The sequence below is a fragment of the Peromyscus eremicus genome, chromosome 7 (genome assembly GCF_949786415.1).
Source record: "Peromyscus eremicus chromosome 7, PerEre_H2_v1, whole genome shotgun sequence".
Taxonomy (NCBI): domain Eukaryota; kingdom Metazoa; phylum Chordata; class Mammalia; order Rodentia; family Cricetidae; genus Peromyscus; species Peromyscus eremicus.
In genome coordinates this window covers 11,197,216-11,225,018 of record NC_081422.1, presented here as the reverse complement: position 1 = coordinate 11,225,018, position 27,803 = coordinate 11,197,216, and the positions used below count along the sequence as shown (strand labels likewise).

The following is a 27,803-nucleotide window of genomic DNA, read 5'->3' as shown; positions in this document are numbered from 1 at the left end:
GGAGGAATGTGTAATGGAGATGAGAGAGGTGTGGGACCATAGTGTCCTCCCATCTCCAAAGTCAATGTCTGCCTTCACAAGGAAGATGAACCAGTTATCAAACACGGACCAAAGTGAGGAGATGGATGTGTATGCTCTTTAAAAGAAGTTCGAGGAGAATTAACTAACATCTTCTCTATATCTATCATTCTTCTATGTAAAAAAAAAAAAAAAAAAAAAAAAAAGTCCACTTATACTTCCCCTTCTAAGGCTCAGGGGACATCGAAAAAGAAGGTGCAGAAGAACGTAAGAGCCAGAAGACAAGAATGGCTGCAAAGAATCACCTTGTGGGCGTGACATAACTATTACGATCATAAACTCACTGCAGCTGCATCAGGTTTGCACAAGACCAATAGTCACAGATCAACTGCTGGATACTGGCGGATTCTGGAGAAGGCAGGGGCAGTCATCTTCAGAGCCCACCAGGCACCAGGGTAAAGCAGATGGCCCCATTTAAACTCAATGAGTCACAAAGCAAAAAGACACAAATGCGGAAAGATTTGGGGGGAGGGGGCTGTCAAGGGTGAAAGGGAGAAAAGGGGGACATTATACACATGTGTGAAATTGTCAAGGAACAAATTTAATCAGTAAATAATCTACTTAAAAAACGAAAAGACCTCACTTCCTGCGCGCCAGTGGTGCTGCAGCTTCCCTCTGCTCTGCTCAGCCCTGTGACGGAAGCTCAGTGATTCTCAAACCACACGGACATCACTGCTGTTCTTGCAAAGTTACCTTCTCCAAGCAGAAGCTCTGGATGGCCTGGGTCACCTTAGGGTTGTCGGGGTTGAAGAGGCTCGGGTGGTTAGCCAGAACCACGTCCTCCATGAAGAACTGGCGCACTGTGCGGAGAGGCAGCTTCTGCATGTTCATCTTCCTGCCTTTAATGCGCAGCAAGCCCACGTGTCTACGGAGGAACCAAGAGCTCAGGCATAAAGGAGACATCCTCAGCAGGATGGACGCATCATAGCTATCAACCAGACATGGGGGCACATGCCTGTGATCCCAGCACCCAGGAGACTGAGGCAGGGGGATAACAACTTAGAGGCCAGCTGTGACCCTTCTTAAACAAACAAAAGGCTCCATTTTTCTCTTAGTTCTTATAAAATACTCTTAAAAATAGATGTTTCTATCAATTTAACTTTAATTTTTTTTTTTTTTTTTTTTTGGTTTTTTCGAGACAGGGTTTCTCTGTGTAGCTTTACGCCTGTCCTGGATCTCACTCTGTAGACCAGGCTGGTCTTGAACTCACAGAGATCCACCTGCCTCTGCCTCCTGAGTGCTGGGATTAAAGGCGTGTGCCACCACCGCCCGTAACTTTAACTTTTTATAGTAGGAAATGGCAAACATTCTTCTTCGTAAGAATAAAATGTACTCCTCCATCATCTCCTGTCTGAGCACAGAGAGTTTCATAAAGGAAGAAACCTCACAGCAGTATACTAAAATGCTACCCAGATCACGACAGAGCCCCAGGAAAACCCAAAAGCCCACACTCCACTGCCATGCTCTTTATCCCAACGCTAAGATAACCATCCAAACCTGAGCAGATCACTGGGTAAGACCTTCCACAGAAGCCCAGTTCACGAAATGTCAACAACTTAAATTGAATTAGAAAGCTAGGCACCGTAACACATTCTTTAATTCCAGCACTTGGGGGCAAAGTTGGGAGGACCCTGAGTTCAAGGCCAGCCTGTCCTACACCGTGAGACACCACCTGAAAAGCCACCTCCCAGCACGGACCCCAAAGAAATCAGATAGCTGCAACAGTGTATTTACAGGAAGAAAAGGCTCAGCTAAGTGACTTCAGGGGATGTGCTCATGTAGAGACTTGGCCAACTGCCATTTGAGATGCCCAAATCTGAAGCTAATCACATCTGAGTAGAATCACATTCTAGGAGTGACCCTGTGAGGCTGCAGAACTGTAGGCTAGAGAGAAGCAGACATCCAGGAACATCGACTTGAGGAAGGCCCTGCATGAGCCAAGGCTGAACTGGGATGTTTACCCCAAATGGCTGTAACCACAGCTCCATTAGAAGAGTGACACAGATCATGGTGGCTTTCATGATTGCTCTCTGTGGTGGTCACCCTGTGTTCCCTGTCACAGAGGAAGAGGAAAAAAAAGAATCTGAGGCCCAGAAGAGACCTTGGCAATTAACTAGCTCAACCTCTGCCTTCCCTTGGTAACTGAGCAAGACCACGTCCAGGCAAGCTAAATAGAAGTTGTTCAAGACCACAGAACGTACAGAAAAACCGTTTCCCCCATTTTACTGTGGGGAAAAAAAATGTATGCACAGCAAAGTCAGAACTTTGGTAGAGAGCCCATTTTACCCAATTCTTGTGTTCTACTGTGAGGCATTTTATTAAATTAACTAAATTATCTACTCAGCTACCTACCTACCCTTCCCTATTATCTTCCACCGTATTTTGTATATTTGTCTTTCAAAGTGAACTATGGATATCTGTACTCCTTCTCTTAAAGCAGCCAAGTGTTTGTTTGATTTTTCATTTTTTTATTTACCTAAAAATAAATGAGACAAAGTGGAAAAAAGGCCTCAAAACCAAGAAAACAGTGCAACTACAATAACCAACCTTCATACACAAAGAGACCTCAGGGGAGGAGGGATGGCTCAGTGGGTTAAGTACCTGTCTGCAAGCCTGAAGACCTGAGTTCGATTCCCAAAACCTGAGCAAGGGGGAAGAGAACTGATTCCAAAGCTGTCTTCTGACCTTACTGCGGTATACGAGCTTCCTCTCATACACACAGTAATGAATGAAATCTAAAAACTAACTAAGCTGTGCCCTGCTGTCAACACCATGGATGTGGGGTAAGCGGGCTACAGCCAGGATGTCTTAAGAACTGACTTAGAAATGTAAGTACTTACTTCTTCACAGCTTCTCCAGGGGAAAGGGAAGTCACCACTGAGCTTCCAGGCTGAGACACATAGAAGAGCTGCTGCTCATTTTTCGTTGGGCCAATTTTACACTCGTGCTCATGGCCCCAGATAACGAGGTCAATGAAGTCATCCAAAAACTGTTCTGGGATGAAGTTGGTATTTCCATGTTTACTCCTACGCCAAGATTTAAGAGCAGAATATAAGTTCACAGGAGTAAGGGAAATTCCATCTTAGGTCTACACAGATCTTTCTTCTCTATCCTTGTTAGAAACTGCCCAAGGGATGGGTATTGTATGGAATTCCAAAGCACAGGTTTACAAACTTGCAGGACATAATCAAGCCAGAGGCCTGACAGGAAGTAGGAAGAGGACAGGTCTGCACGGAGAGGAGATGGCAGAGTATACACAAGGAAAACAAGATCTGTCCACTGCAAACCCACAAGCGGACCTGATCACACACAACCTGATCACACACCGCAAACCCACAAGCGGACCTGATCATACACCGCAAACCCACAAGCGGACGTGATCACACACCACAAACCCACAAGCGGACCTGATCACACACCGCAAACCCACAAGTGGACCTGATCATACACCGCAAACCCACAAGCGGACCTGATCATACACTGCAAACCCACAAGCGGACGTGATCACACACCACAAACCCACAAGCGGACCTGATCACACACCGCAAACCCACAAGTGGACCTGATCACACACCACAAACCCACAAGCAGACCTGATCACACACTGCAAACCCACAAACGGACCTGATCACACACAACCTGATCACACACCGCAAACCCACAAGCAGATCTGATCACACACTGCAAACCCACAAGCGGACCTGATTACACACCGAAAAAGAAGACAGATTTAAAAGTGAGTTAAGGGGGCTGGAGAGATGTTTCAGAGGTTAAGAGCACTGGCTGCTCTTCCAGAGGTCCCGAGTTCAGTTCCAAGCACCCACATGGTGACTCACAACCATCTGTACATCTCTTCTGGTGTGCAGGTATACATGCAGACAGAACATTGTATACATAATAAATAAATAAATCTTAAAAAAAAAGGTGAGTTAAATCTAAACTTCATAATAAAATAACAAACTCCTAAATGGGTCCAGTGACTTAACATCATCTGTTTCTTTTACTGACTATAGAAAGGACTAAAATGGTCGTTTTAACTTAAGAGTTTTCAGGACACTGAAATGCGGTGACCTCATTTGAAAGCTGTGCTTAGAATTAGCAGGATAGATCCCTCACAGAGGAGGAATCCATTGGAGGACAGAGTGCCCAGCAGGGAAGGGCAAGCCAGGACGGCACTACAGTGCCAACAGCAAAAAGTGTAGAAACTCAGCGAGATGGAAAGAGAAGTTAGGAAAGCAGCAGAGGGCCTGTGTGCTGTGTGTGTCTTTGTGTGGGCCAAGTGGGGGTGTGTGAGGAAAGCAGGGCACGCTCACATGCTGCACAGTGCCATGGTGCCTTCACAGAGCACACAACCCTTTCTGGCAGAAAGGGACAATGGTGCCGGCAGCTTGCTGAGAGACTGCAGACAGTCTCTGGCCAGCGTCAGTCTCCCTCCTGCAGCAAGAGCAGAGCTGGCCACTAAAGAGTGGAAATAAAGTAGAATGCAAAGGCTGGAGGACACACACCCAACTGAGCAGTCCTGTTTTCCAGAACTCCGACAGATGTAACAACAGCACATGTCCGAGAATGAGAAGGGGAAGAGATGAATCCAAGTGTCTAAAGAAGCACACACCCAACGCTGAGAAGGAAGCCAGGAATGAAGCAGTACAGCTTTGAACCTGGCATCCTGACCAGATGTGAAGGGCATGGACTGAAGTCACAGACACTGTAGTCTCATGTGTTCCTCACAGGGATGCAGGTGAGAAGTAGCAAAGGTTCTCTGTGCCCTTTATACAACAGTAACCAGCAGGACAAAAACGGAGTTCAGCGGCAGAGCACTTGATGAGCATGTGCAAGGGGACACATGTGCAATGCACTAATAATCCAGGCTTCCTCTAGGAAAAAAAAAGTCACAAATATGCAAAAAAGAAGACAAAAATGGACTGTGCAGATCTGGATTAAATTAGAATCAGCATGAATTTATGGTTGTGTTTTTTGTGCACATACATACAGTTGAGAAATTAGATATGTTTAAATGTGTAGTTACTATACTTTAACTCTGTTCACTGAGATAGCTTAGAGATCCAGCATCAACAAGCACACCCAGAGCTCACATAAATGCTACTTCTAAGTACTGCCAATAAAAGCCATCAGAACCCCTAGAGAAGTGGATGATTCCAAGGTGAGGGCAGGAAAACACAAGATTGGACTGCAGCATCTTATGAGGTCAAAAATCTAAGGCCATGTTCAACAAATAAACTAATAAACACAAACACACAGATATTCTCTCTCTCTCTCTCTCTCTCTCTCTCTCTCTCTCTCTCTCTCTCTCTCTCTCTTCCTCTCCGTCCTTCCCCCCTGCCCCCATAAAGGCCAACAAACAGCACAAGTCTTATACCACAATGCTAACTACTGGACACAGTCACCCTGCAGGCTCAAGTTGGTCCACAACAGTATCATGGAAAACAAGGAATTCACGCGGTTATAAAGTATCTTCCTCAGATACTAATTTCAGAAGAGAAAATGAGAACTGCACTGAGGAGCGAGGTGTAGTACACCCCTCGATCAGACATGAGCATCACCATCTTCTGCGGCGAGATGTCACACATAACCCTCAGCAGGGCTCTCCACCTCCCATTATGGCTTAATCTTTCGGAATAATGGGTTTTCCCTCCACCTTTCCCTGTGTGGTGCAAGGTGAGGCAGAAAAGGAAACCGCTCAGCAGTGGTGTAAAGGTTCAAGGAACTCACGCATACCAAAGCACACTTGAGACACAGTCTCCCACACCTAAGTCTGCCTCCTGAAGAACTGCACTGACCCAGCACTTAGCCTAAATGACTCAAACACCCTGCACGGTGAGGCCCACATCCCTGGAGTCTTCTTCAGACTTCCCAGCTCTGTCTCTCTCCCCTTCCAACTTCCTGCAATCACTCCTACCATGGTGTCTCACTTCTCCACTGTAAGGATCACAGGACACACCATGCTTCCTCTGGTTTCTCTTCTTCCCAATCTATCGTGGACTCTACAAACAGAATAAACTATCTACAACCACTAGCAAAGACAGCTGATCTAGCTATGTTTCTGGAAGGGCATTCACACAACATACACAGCACACACAAACACAGATGTATAGAGGAAGTGCTCAGTGCATCAAATTTTATAAAGCAAAAAATATGAAATAAAATGCTCACTAACAGAAGAAAAATACAACTACTGATCAGTAACACTTCTAAGTACCAGGAAGGATGAAGTTCAGTAATGTAATATTAAACACTTGCTGTCTAGGACACACAGCGATTCCTAATATACTAAGTATCTTCTATGGCTAATACAGTAAAGCACATGGAATGATTAATTCACAACAAAAATAATGTTTCCTAAGGGATATGAGGAAGCAGATGGGATAGGGCAGGGTTGGCAATGTTCCACTCTTCGCTGCAGCAACGTGTCTGTTAAGGTTACTCTCTGTCTCAGCCATTCTGGGCACACATTCTTTCACAGGTATTAATTCTCATCAACTGGCTTCAGTCTGAAGTCACACAAAGCAGTGACGCCCTCTTGAACTGATCCTGGAGACGGTGAAGGAGTCAGGCCTTTACTGACGGCCTGTGCAGACAGGTCTTGAGAACCTCGGTGCTCACTTAGAGTGTTTTACCTGTTCTGATGAATCACAAACAAGTTAAACCACGAGTGCTCGTCTTCCCTTGGTCTCAGCATTGTCACTTTTTTATTGACGAACATCCGGTAGAGCCTTTCATCTGGAATGGACCCTGTGCAGGAACACAACACTATTTTAAAATGGTTTTCCTACTATGTATGTAAAAGGTGGAATAGGTTTTACTTCTAAATTACATATTTTTCAAAGGACTACATTTTTCTGTTCAGATATATATATCTGAATTCTGGAACCACACGAATAAATGGTATCTACCAACAAATGCTCCAGGCTCATGCACAACAACACTCAGTTGCAGTCCAAGAACACTTTCCACTTTGGGAATCAGGATAATATGTAAAGATTCCTATGCTTACATTCCCACCAGAATGTCTAGTAACATCATCTCTCATCCCTTCACATGAATATTAAGTAAACGCGCTTTTCAACTCTGATACGCCATATAACATGCACAGAAATGAACACTAAAGGGGATGAGAGTTTCTAAAATGTATTTTAAACTATTATATATACTAGTTTGTGCTTTTTAATAATTCAGTGATTTTAAGGAATTCTTCCTATACTCAGAGGCTTGCCTTGGTCTAGTAGAAGACACCAAGAAAACAAGTAACAAGTAACAAGACAGTAATAAATTGTCATCATCATGTCAGAAGGAAAGGCCAAGCCACGATCACAGAGAGTAACTGTGGAGCTGGGGAGGGTTGAACAAGGCTGCTACTCCACACTCTGACTACAGAAGAAAAGCCAGTGACTGGATGCAGAGAAAGCTGAGAGTAAACAGTGAGGTGGACACAGGACAGGCAAGCCCAGCACACAAGGCCTGCAGTGGTGGTAGGAAAACCCGCATGCTAAAGAACTCCCAGTGCTGGTAAAACCTGGAGACATGGCTGACGGAAATCTACAGTGGCAGCAGCCTCCTGGGACCGAGTATGTGGACACAGCCAATGTCAGCGTACGGGGAACAGGAACCCCACTTCTGCCCCAACAGCCCCAGGAGTAAGAACTAAGGGGGATACAGGGACAGTAGGCTCCAGATGGGCATCACTGAAGGGAGAAGGTGGAGGTGGGGCTCCAGAAGAGTCTGAGGGTGCTGAGAACTTGCTGATAACAAAGCATATGCTTCAGGTTTAGGACGGAGCAGACGCCAGTTAAGGAGGACAGAACAGAATGGTAACTCAGGAGGAAAATGGATCACTGAAAAGGGGTGCCCCAGATAACAGCCAAGACACAATTCAAATGTAAGAGCAAGCCATTTTTCAGAAGACACAATACCCAATACTGCAGACACTAAAACCGCCAGTGGCCTTTTAAAAATGTCTATCCCCTTCATGTTCTATCTCAAATTCAGACATAAAGCACAATAAATGGGCTTTACACATTATTTCTAGCCTCAAAAACACTTGATATAAAATACACAGAATTTTAAAAATATGTTCTTCAAAAACAGTGTTTAGGGGGCTGGAGAGATGGCTCAGATTAAGAGCACTGGCTACACTTCCAGAGGTCCTGAGTTCAATTCCCAGCCGACCACATGGTGGTTCACAACCATCTATAATAAGATCAGGTGCCGTCTTCTGGCCTGTAGGCGTATACAGGCAGAACTCTGTATAAATAATAAGTAAATATTAAAAAACAAAAAAACAAGTGTTTATTTTTTCCTTCATATATAATAAAGCCTAGCAAAAAGGTTTTCCTACAGAACACTAAAGAAATGGAAAACAGAAGCACCAGGAGTAGTGGCGCACACCTTTAATCCCAGCACTCTGGAGGCAGAGGCAGGTGGATCTGAGTTCAGCCTGGTCTACAGAGTGAGTTCTAGGACAGCTAGAGCTACATAGCAAGGGCCTGTCTTGAAAAAACCAAAAACCAAACAAATAAGAAAGGAAGGGAAAAAGGGAGAGAGGGAGGGAGGGAGGGAAAACAATGAAATTGACAAAGTGTGTGTGTGTGTGTGTGTGTGTGTGTGTGTGCATGAGATATGCAGGTAGAGAACAGAGGTCAAGCTTGAGTGTCATTCCTCAGGTACCATCCACCTTGTTTTGAAGACAGAGCCTCCAACTGGTCTACAGTATCCTGATTTGGCTATGCTGGCTGCATAAGGCTTTTCCCCTCCTCACCTCCCCAGGGCTGGGATTACAAGCACATAACAGCACACCCAGGGTAAAGCAGATTTCTGAGTCTGCTTTAATAATAAGATGTCAGTTGGAGAGCAGGTGCATAATGCGAGCCACTAATGACCAGATATAAGGTTTTCTCTCAGTCACATTGAAACAAGTAAAACAGCAAAATTAATTTTAATGTATATAATCTGTAATAATGGGTCTTCCTCCATCTCCTACATCCAGAGTGTCACAACTCATAGCTGCCAGATTTTGTCTCCTAAACTAAAAAGGTCAGTGTCACTGTACTCAACAGGATGCTTGACCTCTCATACACTTCTACGACACCAAAATGCAGTTTCTGCCAAGTAGTGTGCACTTCTATCATCCAGCTTTGTAAATGTGACTCTAAAGAAAAGGTCCAAAACAATAAACAGAAACTAAGCAATGCTGCTGGTTTTGTTTTACTATTGGGGGGGGGGGCGCAGCTCCCAAATAAATCACAAATGGAGACTTAGCCTTAGCTTGGCTAGTTTCTAGCCAGCTTTCCTTAACTTATCCTGTCTACCTTTTGCCTCTGGGTTTTTCCAGTTCTCTTACTTCTGTAAATCTTACTCTTATGCGTGACTTGCTGTGTAGCTGGGTGGTTGGGTAGATGGCCCCCAGAGTTCTCCTCCTCCTCTGGCTACTACTTCCTCTCACTCCTCCATCTCTTCTCTTCCTCTCTTCCTTCTATTTATCCTCTCTCCTCCCAACCCCACCTACCTCTCTCTCCTGCCTTGCCATTGGCCATTCAGCTCTTTATTGGACCATCAGGTATTTTAGACAGGCACAGTAACACAGCTTCACAGAGTTAAACAAATGCAACATAAATAAAAATAACACACCTTAAAATAATATTCTACAACAAAGCAAAGTTTCATTTGCTTGTTTTTTCTACCAAAACTGCCATCAAATATGAATAGCTATCAGTCCTTAGAAATACTAAAATCATTTTTACCAGAGCATTCCACCAGCTTTTAGTTATCAATAAGGAATAATCAAATTTGTCTGACTTTTCCTCCTTTGGAAGCCCCTTGGGTCCAAACTATCTCGAAAAGTGCACTTGCCAACCGTCCACACATGACCGACTGACGTGGACAATGGAACGACCATCTGACCTAAGCCAGCCACCTACCTAAGCCATAAAGAGCCAGCTTTGTGCTTCCTTTCTGCAGCAGAACTGGACTAATGTCAATCTTCTCCACAGACATGGACCGTCCAAAGTGATTCACAAACCCAGCACAGCTTAAAATATCCAGGGCGCAGAGGGCATCTGCCTGTTTGAAAGTTTCAAAGAGCATTGAGTGTGTCCACAGAAATGGATGGTCTGGGTGAGAATCATACCACCTGTCTACGGTTTGAGCGAGCATCACACTCCCACATCAAAAGCACACTCTGCAGACCACAGGTTAAGTGTGTCTTGCTCACAAAACTTGAGATCAAAGTGTTTTCAGATTTGGGGTTTTCTTGACTTTAGAATGTCTGTGCAGATCTTACCAGGTGAGAATCCCAAGGTGAAAAACCCAAAACCTAAAATGATCTATAACCAAAAACTTCTGAGTTTCCACTTTGAGATTTTTTGTAGCGCTTTTAGCTTATTAATTTTTGAATTAAGGACACTAAACCTGTAATTACAAAAACAGATTATGGCAGTGTCTTCTCAAAACAAAATCTCAATGTTGAGCAGTTGCTACCTTCTTCCAACTACAGATTACCCATAGCAGCTGAAAGCATATAGCAGATGCAAAGCTAGTATCTGCTCACTGTCATGATACCTTGGCCTTTAAATACAAAATAAGCTGTGAAATAAATGCCTTGGAACACGAAGTAGGCCTTTTATACAATGGATTGTTGGGGTTTTCTTGGGGGGGGGGAGCACATATAACCATAGACTAAACTAATGAGTTAGAGTGATGGAGAAGACACAAAGCTACTTTGTATTAGGACTGCCAGTCTTCCATATCAAACAGGGAATAAAATAAGTAAATCTAGATTTAAAATACTAAAGAAAAAGATCCTTTTTTACGGTGAGAATCCAGGAGCTCAAGTATGCTGAGGAGTTCTAGGTAGGCAGTCACTCCTACTGCCAGGGACTCACTGTTAGCAAACTCCAAAGGAACCAAAGCAAGGCGCCAGCAGGCCCTGTGTCAGAGGCTGTAATTCTAGCTACTACAGGCTGAGGCATGATCACAAGCTCAAGGACAGCCTGAGCAACTTAATGAGATCTTGTCTCAAAATAAAGAGTAAAAAGAGGGCTGAGGATGGTAGAGTTATTGCCTGGCATGCATCAGGCCCTGGTTTCCACCCTTAGTATTGCAAGGAGAAAAATAGTGTGGCTCTATCATACAATTCTTACTCCATATTAAAAAACAAACAAGCCAACAAAGAAATATAAAAACATCATTAATGATAATAAATTAATTTGACTTCATGGCTCATTTGACTGCAAATTATTAGAAAAAAGGGGGTGATGCTTTGTACTAATTCAATGTCATTCTTAAGATTCCAATGGAATTTGTAATTACCCCTGTGGGATCATCATGGTTGCCATGGATACTAAACACTGGAATGGAAATGTTGAGATTGCCATCCTGATAGTTCACCCATGGAAACCTTAAAAGAAAACAAAGAACGAGAGTTTCTGTGAGGGATAAAGGCAGTTTCCCCAAAACTTTCCTTCCAAGCAGTAATGCACTAGGCAACTATAAACCCTTATCTGCAGACAATCCCTGCTCAGTGCTGGAAATAAACAGTTAAATTATAAAGTATATGAATGTCTAAGAATAGACAGCTGGTAACTGGGAAGTTAACAGGCGTCTCCTTATAGTTCGGAGGAGGGGAAAAACAATCTGTGCTCACACAGTGGTGCTGCTGCTGCTGGCCTTTTGGAATCCAAAACACCAAGATTTGTAGCCTCTCACCAGCTCCACTGCCTCCCCATCTGCAATGCAGTCCCTGCCCGTTCCTTCTCCCAGCCATCAGGCGCCTCTTCTCTGTGACAGTAGGGTGAGCAATTTCTATTACATCTTTCGAAAATTTTACCTATATAAGTATAAAAAAGCACACTTCTCCTTCTTACATATGTTAGCACAATATGGCTTTCTGTCCCTGCTTAACCTACTTTGACTCTTTCCACAGAGACCCTGGATACAAAGAGCTCCCCTCAGCTTTCTGCCAGCTGCATGTACTCCTGTATAAGGCTTACTGTATAGAGTGTAAGCAGGTCCCCGCCATTTAGACTCTTTCTGGTCTTGTTTTCCAAGTGATGCCACAGTGAATGTGTACCAGAGATCATTCCTCCCAACCTCAGCAGCATGGTTATTATCAACCCTTTCAATCTACACCAGAGGCTCTGAACTCTGCCACAAGCTCTAATTAGCTAAAGATCTTTTAAGAAACACCACTGCCCATGCCATACTCCAAGAGACTGCCCAGTTGGCATGGAGACTGGACATGAGCACCTCAGCATCCTAGGTAACTGTAATGTGCATTGAGAACTGTCTGCCTACACAGTGTCCATGAGCATACACTTAGGTCGACTCATCTGCTGCCTTACAAATGAGACAGAGCCTCTTGACAGACATTAGTGCTCTTCCATTTCTGTGTACTACGTACACTCTTTGCTTACGTTTTAGAAACTAATGGACTTCTTAATCAACAGAAAGAAATATTCACTGGAAATTCAGCCTGAATTTGTGCTGAGATGCAAGTACTCTTCCTTAGTGAACTATGACTTTTAAGTGTGCTCTGGGACTCTTTTGGCATAAATATATTTATTTTTAAGAACATAAACGTATCAATCTTTTTTTGTTCTAGCTCCTGGGTTTTGTACATGACCTTTCAAATGAATTCGAACCACAAACAGTTTGTAATATGAAAGAGTGGGTAGCTGATTAGTGGGGAGTTAATAGGCCTCTAAGATTTAACATCTTTGTAGGAGTCACTCTCTACAGCAAGGAAGAGATGCTTTTACAAAGTCCTCTACCTACAGACTTTCTTTAATACTTAATAATTTCTTGTACAACTTGCACTGAATAATAGGTATTTCCCCCAAGGTGTGAGCTGGCACCTCCATCAAAGACTAACTGCCTGTGACATGAGGCTCTTTCTGGAGTTCCTAGTCTCTCCTATCTCTCTGCCAGTTCATGAATCACATTCTTAATCACTTATAATCTGATCAGGCTACTTGATCTTTCCTTATTTCAGAATCGCCCTTCTGTGTTCTTCCATTTTTCCCATATGACATGAGGAAACCAGAACAGGAAATTAACCAAAATGCAATGTAAAGTGACGAAGTGAAATTAAGTGTTCCCATCAAAAAAGTAAAAGATAAAAGCATTCAGGAAAAACAATGGCAGACTATTGTTTGAAAAAGTAACAGATAAGAATTTCCTGAAATTAAGACAGATCTGGGAGCACACACTTTGAATCCCAGAACCTGGGAGGCAGAGGAAGTCAGATCTCTGTGAGTTCAAATCCAGCCTGTTTACATAGTGAGATCCAGGCCAGCCAAAAGTACATAGTGAGATCCCATTCCCCACCCCCCCAACCCCCACCCAAAAAAAAAAAAAAGGAATGAATTTCCTGAAATTGCTAAAAAAGAATTCTTAAGTTAAAATGCAGGAGGAAGGGTTGAGGAACAGAGCTCCATAGTAAACTGAGCCTCGCATGTGAGGTCTTGAATCAACATTCAGCACCACTATATGAGCAAATGAAAAGTGAAGTGTATGATGAAACCCAAGCAGGTAAATAGAATCCAACCCACAGCTAAAGGCTGAAGATGATAAAGAATGCCTTGGTCACCCAAATGCTCTCTTCAGGTCAAAGAATATTCTTAACAGTTTTCTCGCTAACTCAATCTCCATAACTTATGTACCTGGCACAGCGTGTAAGTGAATGACTTAGTCATGTGACCATTAAATGACAGAGCCAGAGTCTAAACGGACACCATCCAGAACCCACGCTCTTTTGGGAGCTGGGGAGAGAGGCCAGATAGGCCTTGAAGTTGATGCATGTTCACATTGGCTAGGACGCACAATCCTCCTGCCTCTGCCTCCAAAATAATGAGATTACAGGCATGCATAACCACATCCAGGGAATCCATGTTTTTAACTACCATGCTTCACTGTCTTTCCAGCAATTAAACTGACATCAGATTCCACAGCAATTAAAAAAAAACAACAAAATTAAGGGCTCATCACTCACACATGCCTAAAGAAAACGACTTCACAGAGAAGGTAGGCGTGCACAGTAGTGCACACCTGTGATCACAGCCAGCAGGGACACTGAGGCAGGAAGATCAAGAGTTTGAGGCCAATAGGGATATGCAGAAAGATGCTAGAGAAAATAAAGAGGCTAAGGGAAGGAGCTCAGTGACGGAGGTAGTTGGACACATATCCTCCCTCCAGAGGCAGATTTTAATCCTCTTCCACTGAGTGTGGCCTGGACTTAGGGACTCACTTCTAACCAAGAGCAATGGAAAGAAAAACGGCTTTGCACTGGAGAAACCTGAGGACCTTGGCCTAATGACCAAGGTCAACGACACCAGTGACGTCAGGCAGAGGTCACAAACATCCTAACACAGAAGAGCCCTCCACTTCAGTGATACTCTCTCTTCCCTCCAAGCCCACAATCCCTGTCTAGAAGAAACAAGAGGAGAAAGCAAACGAGAGGTGGTCTACAAACACTAACCAGTCAGTACCAGGGTCATCAAAGACAAGGAAAGAAAGAGAACCTGACACCATGAGTGACTAAACACATTTTACTAAAATATAATGTGGTGTCCTCACAAAACTGAAAAGGTAAACAATGGCTTGGGGTGGGGACAGAGCTCAGTGGTAGAGTATTTGCTTAATATACACAAGGCCCTGGGTTCCATCCCAACATGGCAGGTTGGAAAAAAGAAACCTTTACTATGTAAGGTTTTACTAATCTTTATTCACCTCTAGATTACTATAAAGTCTATATCCAAACTCTATCTGGCAGCAGCAACAACAAACTATAAACACATCCAAAAGAAAATGACTGTGGAGAGCCTAAGCCTTTTACTAAGCCTAAGAATGCTCAGTAGTTAGCGTACATAAGAAACTTGTACATCATTTCTTCTAGAAACTGCCTCATCTATAGCAAGCTTTAGGAAGTGAAGGGGGAAGGAGTAAGAACATTTAAAAGAAAAGGGATTATGGGAATCTAAGCATGATTTCAAAGGATTCTGAAGTCTGAAGCCAACATTAGCTACTGGCTGACAGAACTAAAGCTTAGGGCCCTTTTCGCTTTATAGAAATAGACTACAGCAATTCTTGTTAAAAGAAAGAAAGAAAAAAAAGAAAGAAAGAAACTTGCACAAATCATGTCAAAAGATAAAAAAATACCACCGGGCAGTGGTGGCGCACGCCTTTGATCCCAGCACTTAGGAGGCAGAGGCAGGCAGATCTCTATGAGTTCAAGGACATCCTGGTCTACATAGAGAGTTCCAGAACACCCAGGGATACACAGAGAAACCTTGTCTAGAAAAAGAGAGAGTGAGAGAGAGAGAGAGAGAGAGAGAGAGAGAAAGAGAAAGAGAAAAAAAGAAAAGGAAAGATAAAAAAATACCAAGTTTTAAAATAGAAAAAACAAAACCAAACAAACAAAACCCAGAAGATACCAAAGACGATGAAAAATCTAAGAATAAACTTCGGCCCAACAGTAGTTGAGAAATACAAATTAATGAAATGGTATACAGAAAATTCAAAGAACTGTATTTACTCTGGGGACTGCCTAGAATGGAGGCAGCAGAGCTAGTAGATAATGCGTTGGGTGCACCACCATGACACAGTCTAGAATCACCTGGGAAGAGTGTCAGCGAAGGACGGTCTACTGGCCTGTGAACATGTCTGTGGGAAATGTTTGTTTACAGTAATTGATAAAGGAAGCCGTAGCCCACTGTGAGCAGCACCATTCTCCAAGTTTAGTCCTGGACTGTATGAGACTAGAGAAAGCTAGCTGAGCAGTAAGCGCACATGTATTCATTCTCTCTCTGCTCTTGGCTATGGATGCAACAAGCTGCTTGAAGTTCCTACCTTGGCTTTCCCAAAATGATGGACAGTAACTTGGAATTGTAAGACAAATAAACCCTTTCCTCTTAAAGTTGCTTTGTCAGTATTTTGTCACAGCAATAAGAAACAAAACACAGACATGTATATTATACAGAAATCATACCCAAGGAAACCTTCCCTCAAACATAAGTGTACTTACCTACTAAAACCAAAGTTAACTGACTGGTCACTGATGATCTCAAACTGCACGGGGCGATCACCCATACAGTACTTCCTAAGCAACTCCAAGCAGCTGTGCAGGGTTTTCCTGGAGGGCTTGTTTTCATGGAAAAGATCACCACCTAACAAAATAAAATCCACCTAATCAACAGAAAACAGTGTTAAAACTAGTAAGTTTAAGGTAAAAATTGTTTAAAGTACAGAAGAGATAGATTTCACAGCCTGATGTGATCACTTAAGCCTTCTACTTTAAGAAACCAGTCTTAGCAACATAGTGACATGAGATTACTGGATCAATTTTAAAAGAGGGGAGGGGCAGCCCAGTGGTGTAGTTGGCCTGTCACAGATGACATCCACAGTAAGCCCTAGGTTCAATCATAGCACAAAAGAATGGAGCTAGACAGAAAGGAACAAAGATTGCTAGTTTTCAATTATTCAGAAGACAAGGAAACAGATCGCTATGGCTGCACTAGTCAAGGGAACTTTAGTATGTCAGCTTCGGGTTCAATGAGACTCAAAAAATGGGGTGGAAAGAAACTGAGGAACACATCCAACATCAACCGCTGGCCTCTACATGCACACATGCACTCATATACCAAGATGCAATGCACTCTGGAGTACACACACACACACACACACAAAGAGCTTTAAAATATCAAGGAATGCCAGGCAGTGGTGGTGCATGCCTTTAATACCAGCACTCGGGAGGCAGAGGCAGGCAGATCTCTAAGTCCAAGGCAAGCCTGGTCTATATAAGGAATTCTAGGACACCCAGAGCTACATAGAGAAACCCTGTCTTGAGGGTATGGGGGATCAAGGAACAAAGGAATAAAATGAGACTAGCTGGATGACAAGGGTCCATAAAAAGAGAACTTAAAAGTCAAGAATTTAAATTTCAAAAATAAATAGTAAATACAGTAAAAAAAAAAAAATCCTGAAAGATAAATATGTACTTGGAAGATTCAGCATGAGAGGGTGTGCCAAGAAGGGAATCAGGAAACGGGGTAGAAATGAACAAAGCAGAAACATCCAGGCTCGGGGAGAGGTGCTTTCAAAGCCAGTTACCAAAGAGCATGCCCAGAGTTCTGTAGAAGGGAACAGGCCTCCTTAAGTTTCTCTCCCCTAAAGGAAAGGCCCCAGCTTAACAGAACATAAAACCAGCATACTCAGCCAATTTCTAAGGGTCCTACAGCTTCCTATATCCTCTCAAGGTGCAAGTTACAGAGTTCAAATCCACTGGGAAAGACCAAAGACTTAATCTACACTTAGATTAAAACTAAATGAATTTCTCACTGCTAGCAGAAGGACAACAGCCTTAGAGCCAAATCAAGAGCATGTCACACCATAAAGGGCCAGAGGAAGGGTATTTAAAGGTGGGCATCACAATGGCCTCGCTTCAGTGGAATCCAAGGCTGCCTGGGAAAACTGCTTTACTACCCTCACTGTCTTTCACTCCCCTCACACAGGATAGAGGACACTGCTTTGTACCCTTCCCCACAACAAGAATCGGTTTACAAAAGCCAGAGCGAGCACTTATCTCCTAGTAGGCACACACAGCATTCCTTCATTCTTATCCCACAACTGTAATATCATTTTGGGGAGGATCCTAGAGACCCTGGGAATTTTAGGGCAAAGATCAACAGCTATTAAGGGGGTAACTGGTACAGAGTTAAGTTTTCTTAGGCATCACACAAAAACACATTACTAAGCAACAGACTTTACTGTCATAGAATTTCTCCCATAGGAGAACAAAATAAATGATATGTAAACAATAAAGTAATTTCATGAGGCCATAATAAAAGGCAGCATAATGTCACAGAGTGCTTGGAAGTATGAAAGAAAATCTCTTCAAAAAGGTAAAACATGGTTGCGCATGGTGACAAGTGCCTATAAACCAACATTTAGGAGGTGGAGGACCAGAATTTCAAGGTTGCAGCCAGTATGAGTTCACAGGCAACATGGACCATGAGACCATCTCAATAAAGGCCCATTCCACACCCCCCAAAAAGTAAAATATGAAGTGAGATGTCAACCCTGCCCAAAGCCAAGTGGTAAATCAGAAAAGCTGACTTATAAGGTTATAGAGAAGAACCCACTGGTGTGGACCAGGCAGAGCAACCAGAAATCCTGAGCCCTAGGAGGACCAAGGTCAAGTTATAAGGATCCAGACTCATAGCAGGAACCAGGTAGCATTCAATATAAGAATCCAGAGCCCTGGCAGGACCAAGGTCAAGGCATAGCCTTGTATGTGAGTCTGAATCTAGATTCAAATGAAGGCTTCTGGGAAGGTTTAGAGCACAGTGACAGGGTCTGACTGAGGATGGCATTTGCTTTGGCTATGATGCTGAATACACTCAGGAAGCAAGTGTGAAGCAGAAAAACCAACTGGAGTGACTGGACTCCGGGACGAGTGAGACAGAAGCTCTGCTGGTATTGTTATGGCCGGACAGGACAGTGAGGAGGGCTGTAGAACTAACTCCAGGGACACCAGAGGTCTCACATGTAAGCTGAAGGGAAACTGCTGGGGAGGCAGGGCATCTGTATGTTTATTCTCCTGCTCCCTCCTGGGCTCTGTGGACAGGCATCGACCTGCTGGGACGCTCCCCCACTGCAATCTCCAACTCTATCCTGGTGTCACGTCAGAGTTCCATACCTTCCCGCATGACAGATTCTCCTTCTTCAGTTAGGTGGTTTTTAGCAATGCCACCATCATCTGCCCAGGTTCAAGAGACCTGACTAATTTTCAAATCCTGAGAGTGAATGTATGTACACCTTCTCTTTGTAACTTCTCTCATATTTACTTTCTCTTTTCTACACCAATACCACCAGTTTTGGGGATTTTTTTTTAGTTTTTTTTTTTTTTTGACCAAGCTTTGACCTGCATTATTTTTAAAAAGCTGCATATTTATTTCACTTTCTGACTCTGTTCTTGTGCCTTCAACACTTAACACAACTATTTTCTACTCCTCAATAAGGAAGCCCACTTGATCCTGTCATGGACACACTTGGCACACATGGACCCACTGTAGGCCCTGCGGGCACGCTTCGTCTTAGACAACTTTATAAGGACTTTTGGTCTCACAGCACAAACCCCTCGAAGCCTGCCTGGACACACACCGCATGCAGATTTAGGTGCTTTCCCAACCTTCTTGGTATAAAGGTAAACAATCCTGTTGCCAGGGGTTCAAGACAGCTTAGTTTTGTTAGAGGCTATATTGTAGGAAAGCCTACAGCGAATACCATCAGTTTTTAAAAGCATTAAAATGCTTTCCGATATCTGCTGCAACACCAGGCCACCAGAAGACATTCTACTGCACAGGGCACAAACTGAGTCTAACATTTGCAGCTCTCCTCATTAATACAGCTCAAATACTCTCAGTTCCAGGGTCTCAATCATACAGTTTAAGCTGGCCTCAAAGTCACTTCCTGTCTCCACCCCCCCACCCCCCCACCCCCCCCACCCCCCACCCCCCCCAGTGTTGGGATTAAGGTATGCCACGACACTCAAGTTTTATGTAGTGCTGGGGATCAAACCCAGGGTCTTGTGCATGGTACATAAGCACTCTACCAACTAAGCTACATTCTCAGGCCCACAGGCGAGCCAAACCAGTCACCTAACATACTCCATGTTGTCTTATACCTACGCCTTCATTTCTGCTCACACTGAATGTCCATTCTGTGTCACCCAGCATTAAAGACTGCATCTCCTTCAACACATGTTAAATGTCACCTCCTCAATTAAGCTCATGTGACTAGTCTCATCTAAACACCAGTCTCCTCTACCTCTGAAGTCCCAGGAAATGGTGCTTCTGATGGCCTTTCCACAAATAACCCTGTACTTGATTGTTTGGACTTTTTTGTCTCACATTCCAGTTGGCTATATGTTCTTTGAAAACGAACAGCATCTTTTTATTTCAGGTAGAAATCGCAACAGGTTAGTGTATCATTAAACACCTTATGTTTCTAAATTTGAAGGCTATTTGTCAAAGTAGTTTCTGCTCCAATTATGAACACAAAGTACTCAAAATTTTAACTGGGCTTTTAGTACATTGATATTTAGCCAGGAAATGTGACTGCGTGAGATTACACAATTAGCTCTAACTTAATGGAAAAGAGCCTGTTATCCAAGGAAGTACAGTAGAATACACACAAATGTAACCCCAGCTCACTTCATTTTCCAGGGCAAGTCTTAAAATTTCATCAAGTGTCACAAATGTATCATTTCCTCTAACTGCATCTTTCTCCATAAATCCAAGATGAATATCAGTAGCAACCAGGATTTTAAATGTGTCTTCATCGTCACTGTATAAAAAAACAAAATTCAATGCAATTCATTAAAAGGATATTCAAGCAAATGGAGACCTAAACATGAAATAAATAATAGCAATTGTAAAGCAAAATCATTTTTCTAGCCTCAGACTTGGCACAAGTTTGCAGTACTCAACAGATCTTTAACATCACAGTTTTCCATTTCGAATTCAATACAGAGCAGGTGTGGGTGACATTTCTAAGTGTTCCCTGTCTGCTCTGAAAATTCATAGCCTTGTTAAAACCAGTTTTATACACTCTCAGATTTGTTCCCTACTTTGCTACACAAAAACCTAAAGGCTTTGCTCCCTCATTATCTGACTTACACATTCCTGGGAAAGTCATTTAAAAGTCTTCCTCTCGGTTTAAGAGTAGATTTTATACTGAAATACTGGTTGCTTACATCCCAAACCCAGAAAACATCTGCCTGACTCTGCTCTCCACAGTTTTTCAATAATTTCACCAAGTAACAAAATAGAGTTGTTTAAATCCAAACACAATTTGACAAAGGTATTTTCATGTGAACCAGTAGCTTAACCGTAAGTTACTACTCTCACTTAACTGTTATAACACCCACTAAACTTAGCGTTAAGTTTGGTTCTTTAAGATACTTTCATATCTAAGATCTCATCTCAGTCCCCACATGCAAAGAGGCAGGCATGGTCACTATCTCTGAAAAAGAAAAAGGACAGACACAGAGATAACTCATTCACCATACAACTAGTAGCAGAAACAAGACTAAAGGGCATAAAAATGTCAGGCTATCTCCACTGAGTTATCATGAATTCAAAATACAACTCCACGACTCAGAAGCGTCAACAGTTGTGTGCATGAGTCCTGGCTGTTCGTCAACAGTTGTGTGCATGAGTCCTGGCTGTTCCACAAACTTTTCAGCTCACACAGCTACACTTCTCCTGAGTATGTGCATTTTCACGTAAATTCTCTCAATTATTCTAGTTACACAAATGAAAAACAAAACAAGGCAAGCCCAGAGAATTGCTGACCTTCCTAACAACACACAGCCAGTTTTGACCAAGAACTTGAAACCAGAGTGAAAGATACCATCCATGTGCAAGCCCCTCCCCACAACTTAACTTCTATAGTCCTTTTATTTCCATTTCGTTCAAATTAATTCCAACTTACTCAATACTATAGCAACTTACTCTAAAAGACTACTTATAGACTCAGCAATTTAAACAAAGCATAAGAGCATGAGTTTTCCTGCACGGCCATGTAATAAACTACTGCAACACACTCCTCTAACAGCTCCCTCCATATTATCTTTTTGATAATAAACACACAATATGCTCTTTTAAGCATGCCAGGCATGTTTTTGGTGATACTCTGTTCATTATCAAGTTCTGTGCTGTTTTTCTTAAAGTGCCAAGTTTTCTCTTAAGGTCATCACAGTTAATATGTCAGGCTTACAGTGGATCTGTGGGACTCATTTTTATGGTAGAGCTCCTCTGAGGCCAGGTTCCTCTCCAAGTACCCTGGGGTCCTGTGTTCAGGTATGTCAGAAAAGCCACCCGATTCCAAATTCTAAAAATAAATATTAAAATACACATTTTATAAAGGTTGCATGTATTTCACTAACGTGAGTTCAGCTGAGGAGTAAACTTCTTAAATAAGCACTGGCAATTTTGAGAAAGACTAGTTTTCATCTTCAACACTTACTATAATTGTTTCATGACCTAAGAATAAGAGAAAGTCATTATCATGACTACTTCTCTCCTGTTTTCCTCATGAGATTGATGTGTAGTAAATCCCTGGACAGAGAGGTTCAAACGTCACTTTACGTGCATAAATTTAAGCTGCAATTACGCAGGGCTTTGGAGGAGAGGCCACCACATACACTTAACACTAACAGGGCTTTTATGGGGCAGCCCACATTTAAAGCTAGAATAAATAACCAAACACGTGGTCTGCGTGGAGCAGCTCTCAGAGCCAAGGTGACAGCTCGGAGTGGGCACTGCAAGCCGGCGCTGCCACCACAGACGACCCTGCACCCGCGGGACTCCGGGCCGGAACGCAGAGCCCGCACCCCTCCCGGTCCACCCGGCCCACCCGGCCCTTCTTCCTCAACGGCCCCACGCACTCGGGGCTTCCGCCGTGAGCCCCCACGCAAAAACCGGATCGAGGCCTAAGTTACCCCAGCCTGGACTCATCAGAGCCCACCAGCGAGACCACAGGTCATCTCCAGCTCGGAAAAAAAAAGGGCAGGAGTCACCAGAACAAGAACACCGCAACCAGAAACCTGAATTAGGCGCGGGAGAGCCGCGTCCGTCCTTCTCGCGAGATCCATTGATGACGTCGGCGGCACAGGTCTTCCTTAGTCTCTCACTGGCTCCAGAATGGCTCCTCCCCCTTAAGGAGCCAATCATAGGCAGCAGAGGGGCGAACCCGGAAACGATGTTCTCTGCGAGGTTCTCTCTGTGGAAGGTGAGGCGGGTGTCCGGAGCGGCGGGGCGGGCAGCCGTGGGTGGCGGGCCACGTCGTAGGTAGCACCGAGGCAGCCTCTTCGATTTGGGATTCGGAAGCCCTCTCCCGCTAGACGAAAGGCCTTTCTTCCCTGCCTCCCCTGACGATCGTCCCAGAATCTCCGCCTCACCACTTTTGCCTTGCTTGCTTTGTGTGCTGAGAGAACCTTGGAGAGAGTGCAGTAAAAATAATGTGGAACTTTGAACTAGATCAGACCCCAGCAGGTCCTGATGTACCGCGACTTGTCTTAAAACTGTCAGAATCTCCGCGCAGTCCTCCGAAATGGGGCGTGGGGCTCCATCTCACTGAGATAAGAATCGGAACAGTTCGTATCTCTCTGAAAATGTAGGGAACACCCTATTCCTTCATAATAGTATGCATCAAGTTTTATACCTTGAATCAGGAGATACATCTGGGTTTTATTTAAATTAAATATACCAAAAGGATTATATGTAGCTTACATCTGAAACGGTAAAGTCAGAATCAGTATGAGTTTTCATAAGGAAAGCTGTGGGAAGGGGGCTGAAACCTGTGCTGTTATATGTTGGTAATGACATGTTAAGCGTTTAATGAATTGACCTGACATATAGTAACTTATTAGAAAATAGTTTAAGATGAAAGGACATGAAAACTGCAAGAAAATAGTTCTGATAGCTCTTTTAAAACATGAGTCTAATCAAGACCTTACAAACCCCTTAGTGAAATTTAACATTTTACAATACAGTTATAGGCCCTAAGAAGATACAGTCATGATCTTGTCACTAGTAATGAAGCTTACTAGGACAACAGAATGTTAAACACATGGAATTAAGTAGAACAAAATCATGAGGAGTATGTATAACTGACTAGTTCCTCTTAGAGGCCATTCAAAGCAAAATTAAATGATAGGTCTTAAGTTCAATGATACAAATAGTTCTTAATGCAAGTTCCATACAAATGGCACAGAAATCTAAGTTGAAGGTGGTGTATCCTTAAAACATTAATGGCAGAAAAATATGAGACATAGCACCTCAGAGAACAAACATTAGAGAAATCTTAATTGGCTCAACAGAGAATGAAAGTGGTAACATTTGAAAATAGCAAAGTTCAACAAATATAGTTAAGAGACTGATAAATGGTTTGCAATGTAACTTCTCGTTTTCTTTAATTGAAGTTTATATTCTGGGTAACTCTTTAAGCTGATGTCAATTTCTGAATTAATGTGGCAGGCTAGCAGAGTAATCATCTCTGCCCACAGGAACACTTACATCTTTTAGGACTGGGTGAATTATGACCCTCCTGTGTACTCACTGTACCTGGACTCCATCCATCTTAACATACCTAAATTAATAGAGTCAAATTAAGATAGTGTAGCCCCTTAGTAGAAGAAAACATTTTTTAAAAAAAAAAATAAAGACTGTAAATGATCATAAATAACAGAACCCTCTGAGGTCAAGTATTTAGTAAATCTAATGGGTATTATGAGAGAGCACCAGAGTTTCTGACAGCGTATATTTGTCTTGTCTGCAAGGTTGGTATCCATGTTGATGATGCCCGGTTAACAATGTCTAACACTTACATTTGTGTTTTCAGATTGGAACAAGTCAAACAATGCGGACATAATTTGTCTCAAGAAAGACTGCCGTAGTGCTTGAAATGCTTTTTATTTAGAATAGTAGCAAAAATGGAAAAAGAAAAAGTAAGGGATGGTGAAAAACCAGACCTAGAAAACTCTTTGGACTTTTCTGAACAGTTTAATCAGCTTGAATTGTTGGAAACCCATGGACACCTGATTCCCACTGGTACTCAGAGTCTCTGGGTAGGAGATTCTGATGAAGATGAGGAGCAAGAGGAAAAACATGAAGAGTGGTATCAATTGCAAGAGAAAAAAATGGAAAAAGATCCAAGCAAATTGCTTCTTTGGGCTGCTGAAAAAAATCGGGTAAAAAAAAAAAAAAAAAAAAAGAAACCATTACAGAGCTGGAAAAGCATTTGGTTTGGAGTCCAAAGACCTGCCCCTGAACCTCTGTCTTTATCTTTGGGCATATTCCACCATTTCTGACCCTTTTAATTTTTTGTCTTTAAAAATGACAGCTTAATATTTGTCTCATGTAGGAGTGTCAAATGAAATAGTGTGTATAAAAGTGCACACTACATTATAAACGACTAGGTGTTGGGAGGTTTGGGGGTAATTATAAACAACCCTCTGATTAAATCATTAGGATCACTCTGTAGGTAAGTATCGCTAAGGATAGGTAAGATAGAAATTAACTTAGAGGACAACTCCATCAAGTGTCTAACTGCACTTATTTAGTCCTCACAGAGCCCTACAAGGAAGGCAAGGCGTGTTTGCCCAGAGTCATCCAAAAACAGTACCCCAAATCAGTTCTTCCCGCTTGACCATTTGTACTTAATTTTACTAAGTTCTCCCATGTCTGTGTTGGTAAACTAAAAACTGAAAGGGCTTTACACTTTATAATAGCTTTTAGATCCCAGAGTACAATGTATTTTGCCAGAAGTCCATAGACCAAACCTTGATGCCCAGCAACATGACATGTCTGTGAGCTTGTCTGTAGGAGGAGTTGAGCTCTTTAGTCTCTGGGCTGCTGAAGCATCACTTTATTCTACTGTTATAGTTTCATTTTTATTTTTTGGTTCATATACTATGTATATTGATATAATCTGTTATAGGAAAGTTAAATTTGCTTCACAGGTGAAATATACAGTTAAACTGTTCATCTAGGGCCAAAGCACTGGGTAATAAACGTTTATTAGAGTAGGATTAATGTATGGTGTGATATTCAGAGAATCATTCTTGAGATGCACCTGAGTGTAATGAGCTGTAACTTGTTCATCACTAGTTACCTTCTCCCCCTAAAAGAGAATCTTAAAGTCTAAAGCCACTGTATGATGTAATTATCTTTGTTGACTGTTTTGCTTTGAGTTGGACTTTTTAAAGTTCTCTTTTTTTCCTTAGCTTGCTACAGTGCAGAGACTACTTTCTGAGAAGGCCACTGAAGTAAACACTAGGGATGAAGATGAATATACCCCTCTTCACCGAGCAGCCTACAGTGGACACTTAGATATTGTTCGTGAACTAGTGGCTCAGGGGGCAGATGTTCATGCAGTGACTGTGGATGGCTGGACACCACTGCACAGTGCTTGTAAGTGGAATAACACCAGGGTGGCCTCTTTCTTACTTCAGCATGATGCAGACATCAACGCCCAAACAAAAGGCCTCTTGACCCCTTTGCATCTTGCTGCTGGGAACAGAGACAGCAGGGACACCCTGGAACTCCTCCTGATGAATCGCTACATCAAACCAGGGCTGAAGAACAACTCACAAGAAACTGCTTCCGATATCGCCAGGAGGACAAGCATCTATCACTACCTCTTTGAAATCGTGGAAGGCTGTACAAACTCTTCACCTCCGTCTTAATGGCTCTAGTGATTTTCTTAAACTTCAAAGTACCAGTGCCTCCTATGTATGAGATGTAAAATACCCCATATAGAGAGCAGATGTCTCACTACAGAAATTTTGTTGTATGCATCACAGTTTTCTTCCAGGTGACCTGCCCAACCTTGATGTCAAATGTTTTTGAGAGGTGTTTGGATGCATCTGTGGTGAATGATGCAGAGCTTGTGATTTTTATCAGAGGTAACTTTAGCTGGACATAGGTAATACAGAAGCTAAGGATATTTTTTTGGTGCTGATCCAAAAGAAAAGTATTTTTAAATATCCCATACCCTGGGTGTTTGTTCAGTGTTTAGCATACTGACTTGTATTTTTATAAGCTGAGATGACTCCAGATTCTCACCTTCCACTGGTGCAGCTCCGCTCTCTTCTCTGCATCTCCAGCTGCTTTCATTCTAAACAGGAAACACTAACAAATTAGTGACTTACATCTTTGGAAGTTTCAAAAATAGTGGACCGTTTAGATGTTTTGTAAAATGTAGGCCATTTGGAGGAAAGCAGTTAGGGAGATGTCTAATCTTTGAATGTTGTACACTGCCTCCCCCACCACATTCCTCATAATCCTGTGGACAGTCCTACCTCACCCTGGTCAACCCATGTGATCCTTCTTGTTATGACCAGTCAGTGTCTCCACTTAGACATGCACAAAACTGAACTTTGGTCCAGGAGATTAAACCTGCCCTCCAAGGGTCCACCTGTCTCTCTCCCTGCTGGATTGGGCACTCCTTACCTAGACTCATGAGTTCCAGGAAATGTCCACCACTACCCCCACAGCCCTCATTTTCTACAAGCCATGACGAAGGGACAAGGACTTGGAACAGCGAGGAGTGATTGTCACACGGGACAGAACGACAAGAGCCTCGGGCTTTCTTACAGAAACAGGCGTGTGAATAGTGACACATTGTGTAGAAATAGAGGGTGAGCTCTGACACTGCAGGAGGCGTGAATTCTTCTTAACTTGCATATAACTTCACAGCATCTGTGGCACATTTTTTCAAACTACATTAACTTTTCTTCTCCTGGTGCCTGCAACATAGTTTTTGATGGACTCCCTAGCCCCTCTATTCCCAAAGGGTCTTCTCACCGTGAGAACTTGAGTCCTAGGGAAAGGCCACTGGGGCTCATCCTCGTTGTCAACTTAGACTCACCTAGGAGATGCACCTCTAGCATGTCTGAAAGGGAGTTTCTAGAAAGATATAACTGAATCGAGAATACATACCCAGATGTGGATGGCACCATCACATGGGCTCAAGTCCCAGATTAAATAAAAAGGAGAAAGTGAGCTAAGAACCATTGTTTGTCTCTACTTCCTTACCGGGTACAGTGTAACCAGCTACCTCACACACACTGCCATGCCTTCCTCACTGGGTACAGTGTGACCAGCTACCTCACACACACTGCCATGCCTTCCTCACCATGATGACACTGC

General features: G+C 42.9%; 2 protein-coding genes and 1 pseudogene across 4 annotated transcripts in view; 1 reads left to right on the top strand and 2 right to left on the bottom strand.

Annotated features, from left to right (window-relative positions):
• The window catches only part of Mre11 (MRE11 homolog, double strand break repair nuclease), a 55,036-nt gene extending 32,316 nt beyond the window's left edge, over positions 1 to 22,720 (bottom strand). Inside the window, exons 1-9 of one of the 2 annotated variants that reach the window (XM_059267339.1) lie at positions 22,592 to 22,720; positions 21,868 to 21,981; positions 20,301 to 20,433; positions 16,112 to 16,272; positions 11,401 to 11,488; positions 10,011 to 10,152; positions 6,714 to 6,828; positions 2,919 to 3,104; positions 772 to 943 (exon numbers count right to left, since the gene is read on the bottom strand). In XM_059267339.1, coding sequence (XP_059123322.1) covers positions 772 to 943; positions 2,919 to 3,104; positions 6,714 to 6,828; positions 10,011 to 10,152; positions 11,401 to 11,488; positions 16,112 to 16,272; positions 20,301 to 20,433; positions 21,868 to 21,887 — 1,017 coding nt within the window. In that variant the 5' untranslated portion in view covers positions 21,888 to 21,981; positions 22,592 to 22,720. Of the gene's footprint in view, positions 1 to 771; positions 944 to 2,918; positions 3,105 to 6,713; positions 6,829 to 10,010; positions 10,153 to 11,400; positions 11,489 to 16,111; positions 16,273 to 20,300; positions 20,434 to 21,867; positions 21,982 to 22,537 lie in introns of both variants that reach the window. The other variant, XM_059267340.1, reaches the window with a different exon arrangement.
• Positions 19,037 to 19,438, bottom strand: LOC131914582 (large ribosomal subunit protein eL34-like; annotated as a pseudogene).
• Positions 22,712 to 27,738, top strand: Ankrd49 (ankyrin repeat domain 49). 2 transcript variants are annotated; one of them, XM_059267342.1, is made up of 3 exons: positions 22,712 to 22,881; positions 24,493 to 24,841; positions 25,877 to 27,738. In XM_059267342.1, the coding sequence occupies exons 2-3, from the start codon at positions 24,584 to 24,586 to the stop codon at positions 26,336 to 26,338; spliced, it is 720 nt and encodes a 239-aa protein (XP_059123325.1). In that variant the 5' UTR covers positions 22,712 to 22,881; positions 24,493 to 24,583; the 3' UTR covers positions 26,339 to 27,738. The 2 variants fall into 2 exon arrangements, with proteins under 2 accessions (XP_059123325.1, XP_059123324.1); XM_059267341.1 differs by lacking the exon at positions 22,712 to 22,881 and adding an exon at positions 22,894 to 23,265.
• The last annotated feature ends 65 nt before the right edge of the window (positions 27,739 to 27,803 follow it).

Bases quoted from the DNA above. Each gene is read 5' to 3' on its own strand.
- Ankrd49 (XM_059267342.1), top strand. From the start codon at position 24,584: ATGGAAAAAGAAAAAGTAAGGGATGGTGAAAAACCAGACCTAGAAAAC. The intron at 24,842-25,876 runs GTAAAAAAAAAA...TTTTTTCCTTAG, and splicing joins GGGCTGCTGAAAAAAATCGG to CTTGCTACAGTGCAGAGACT.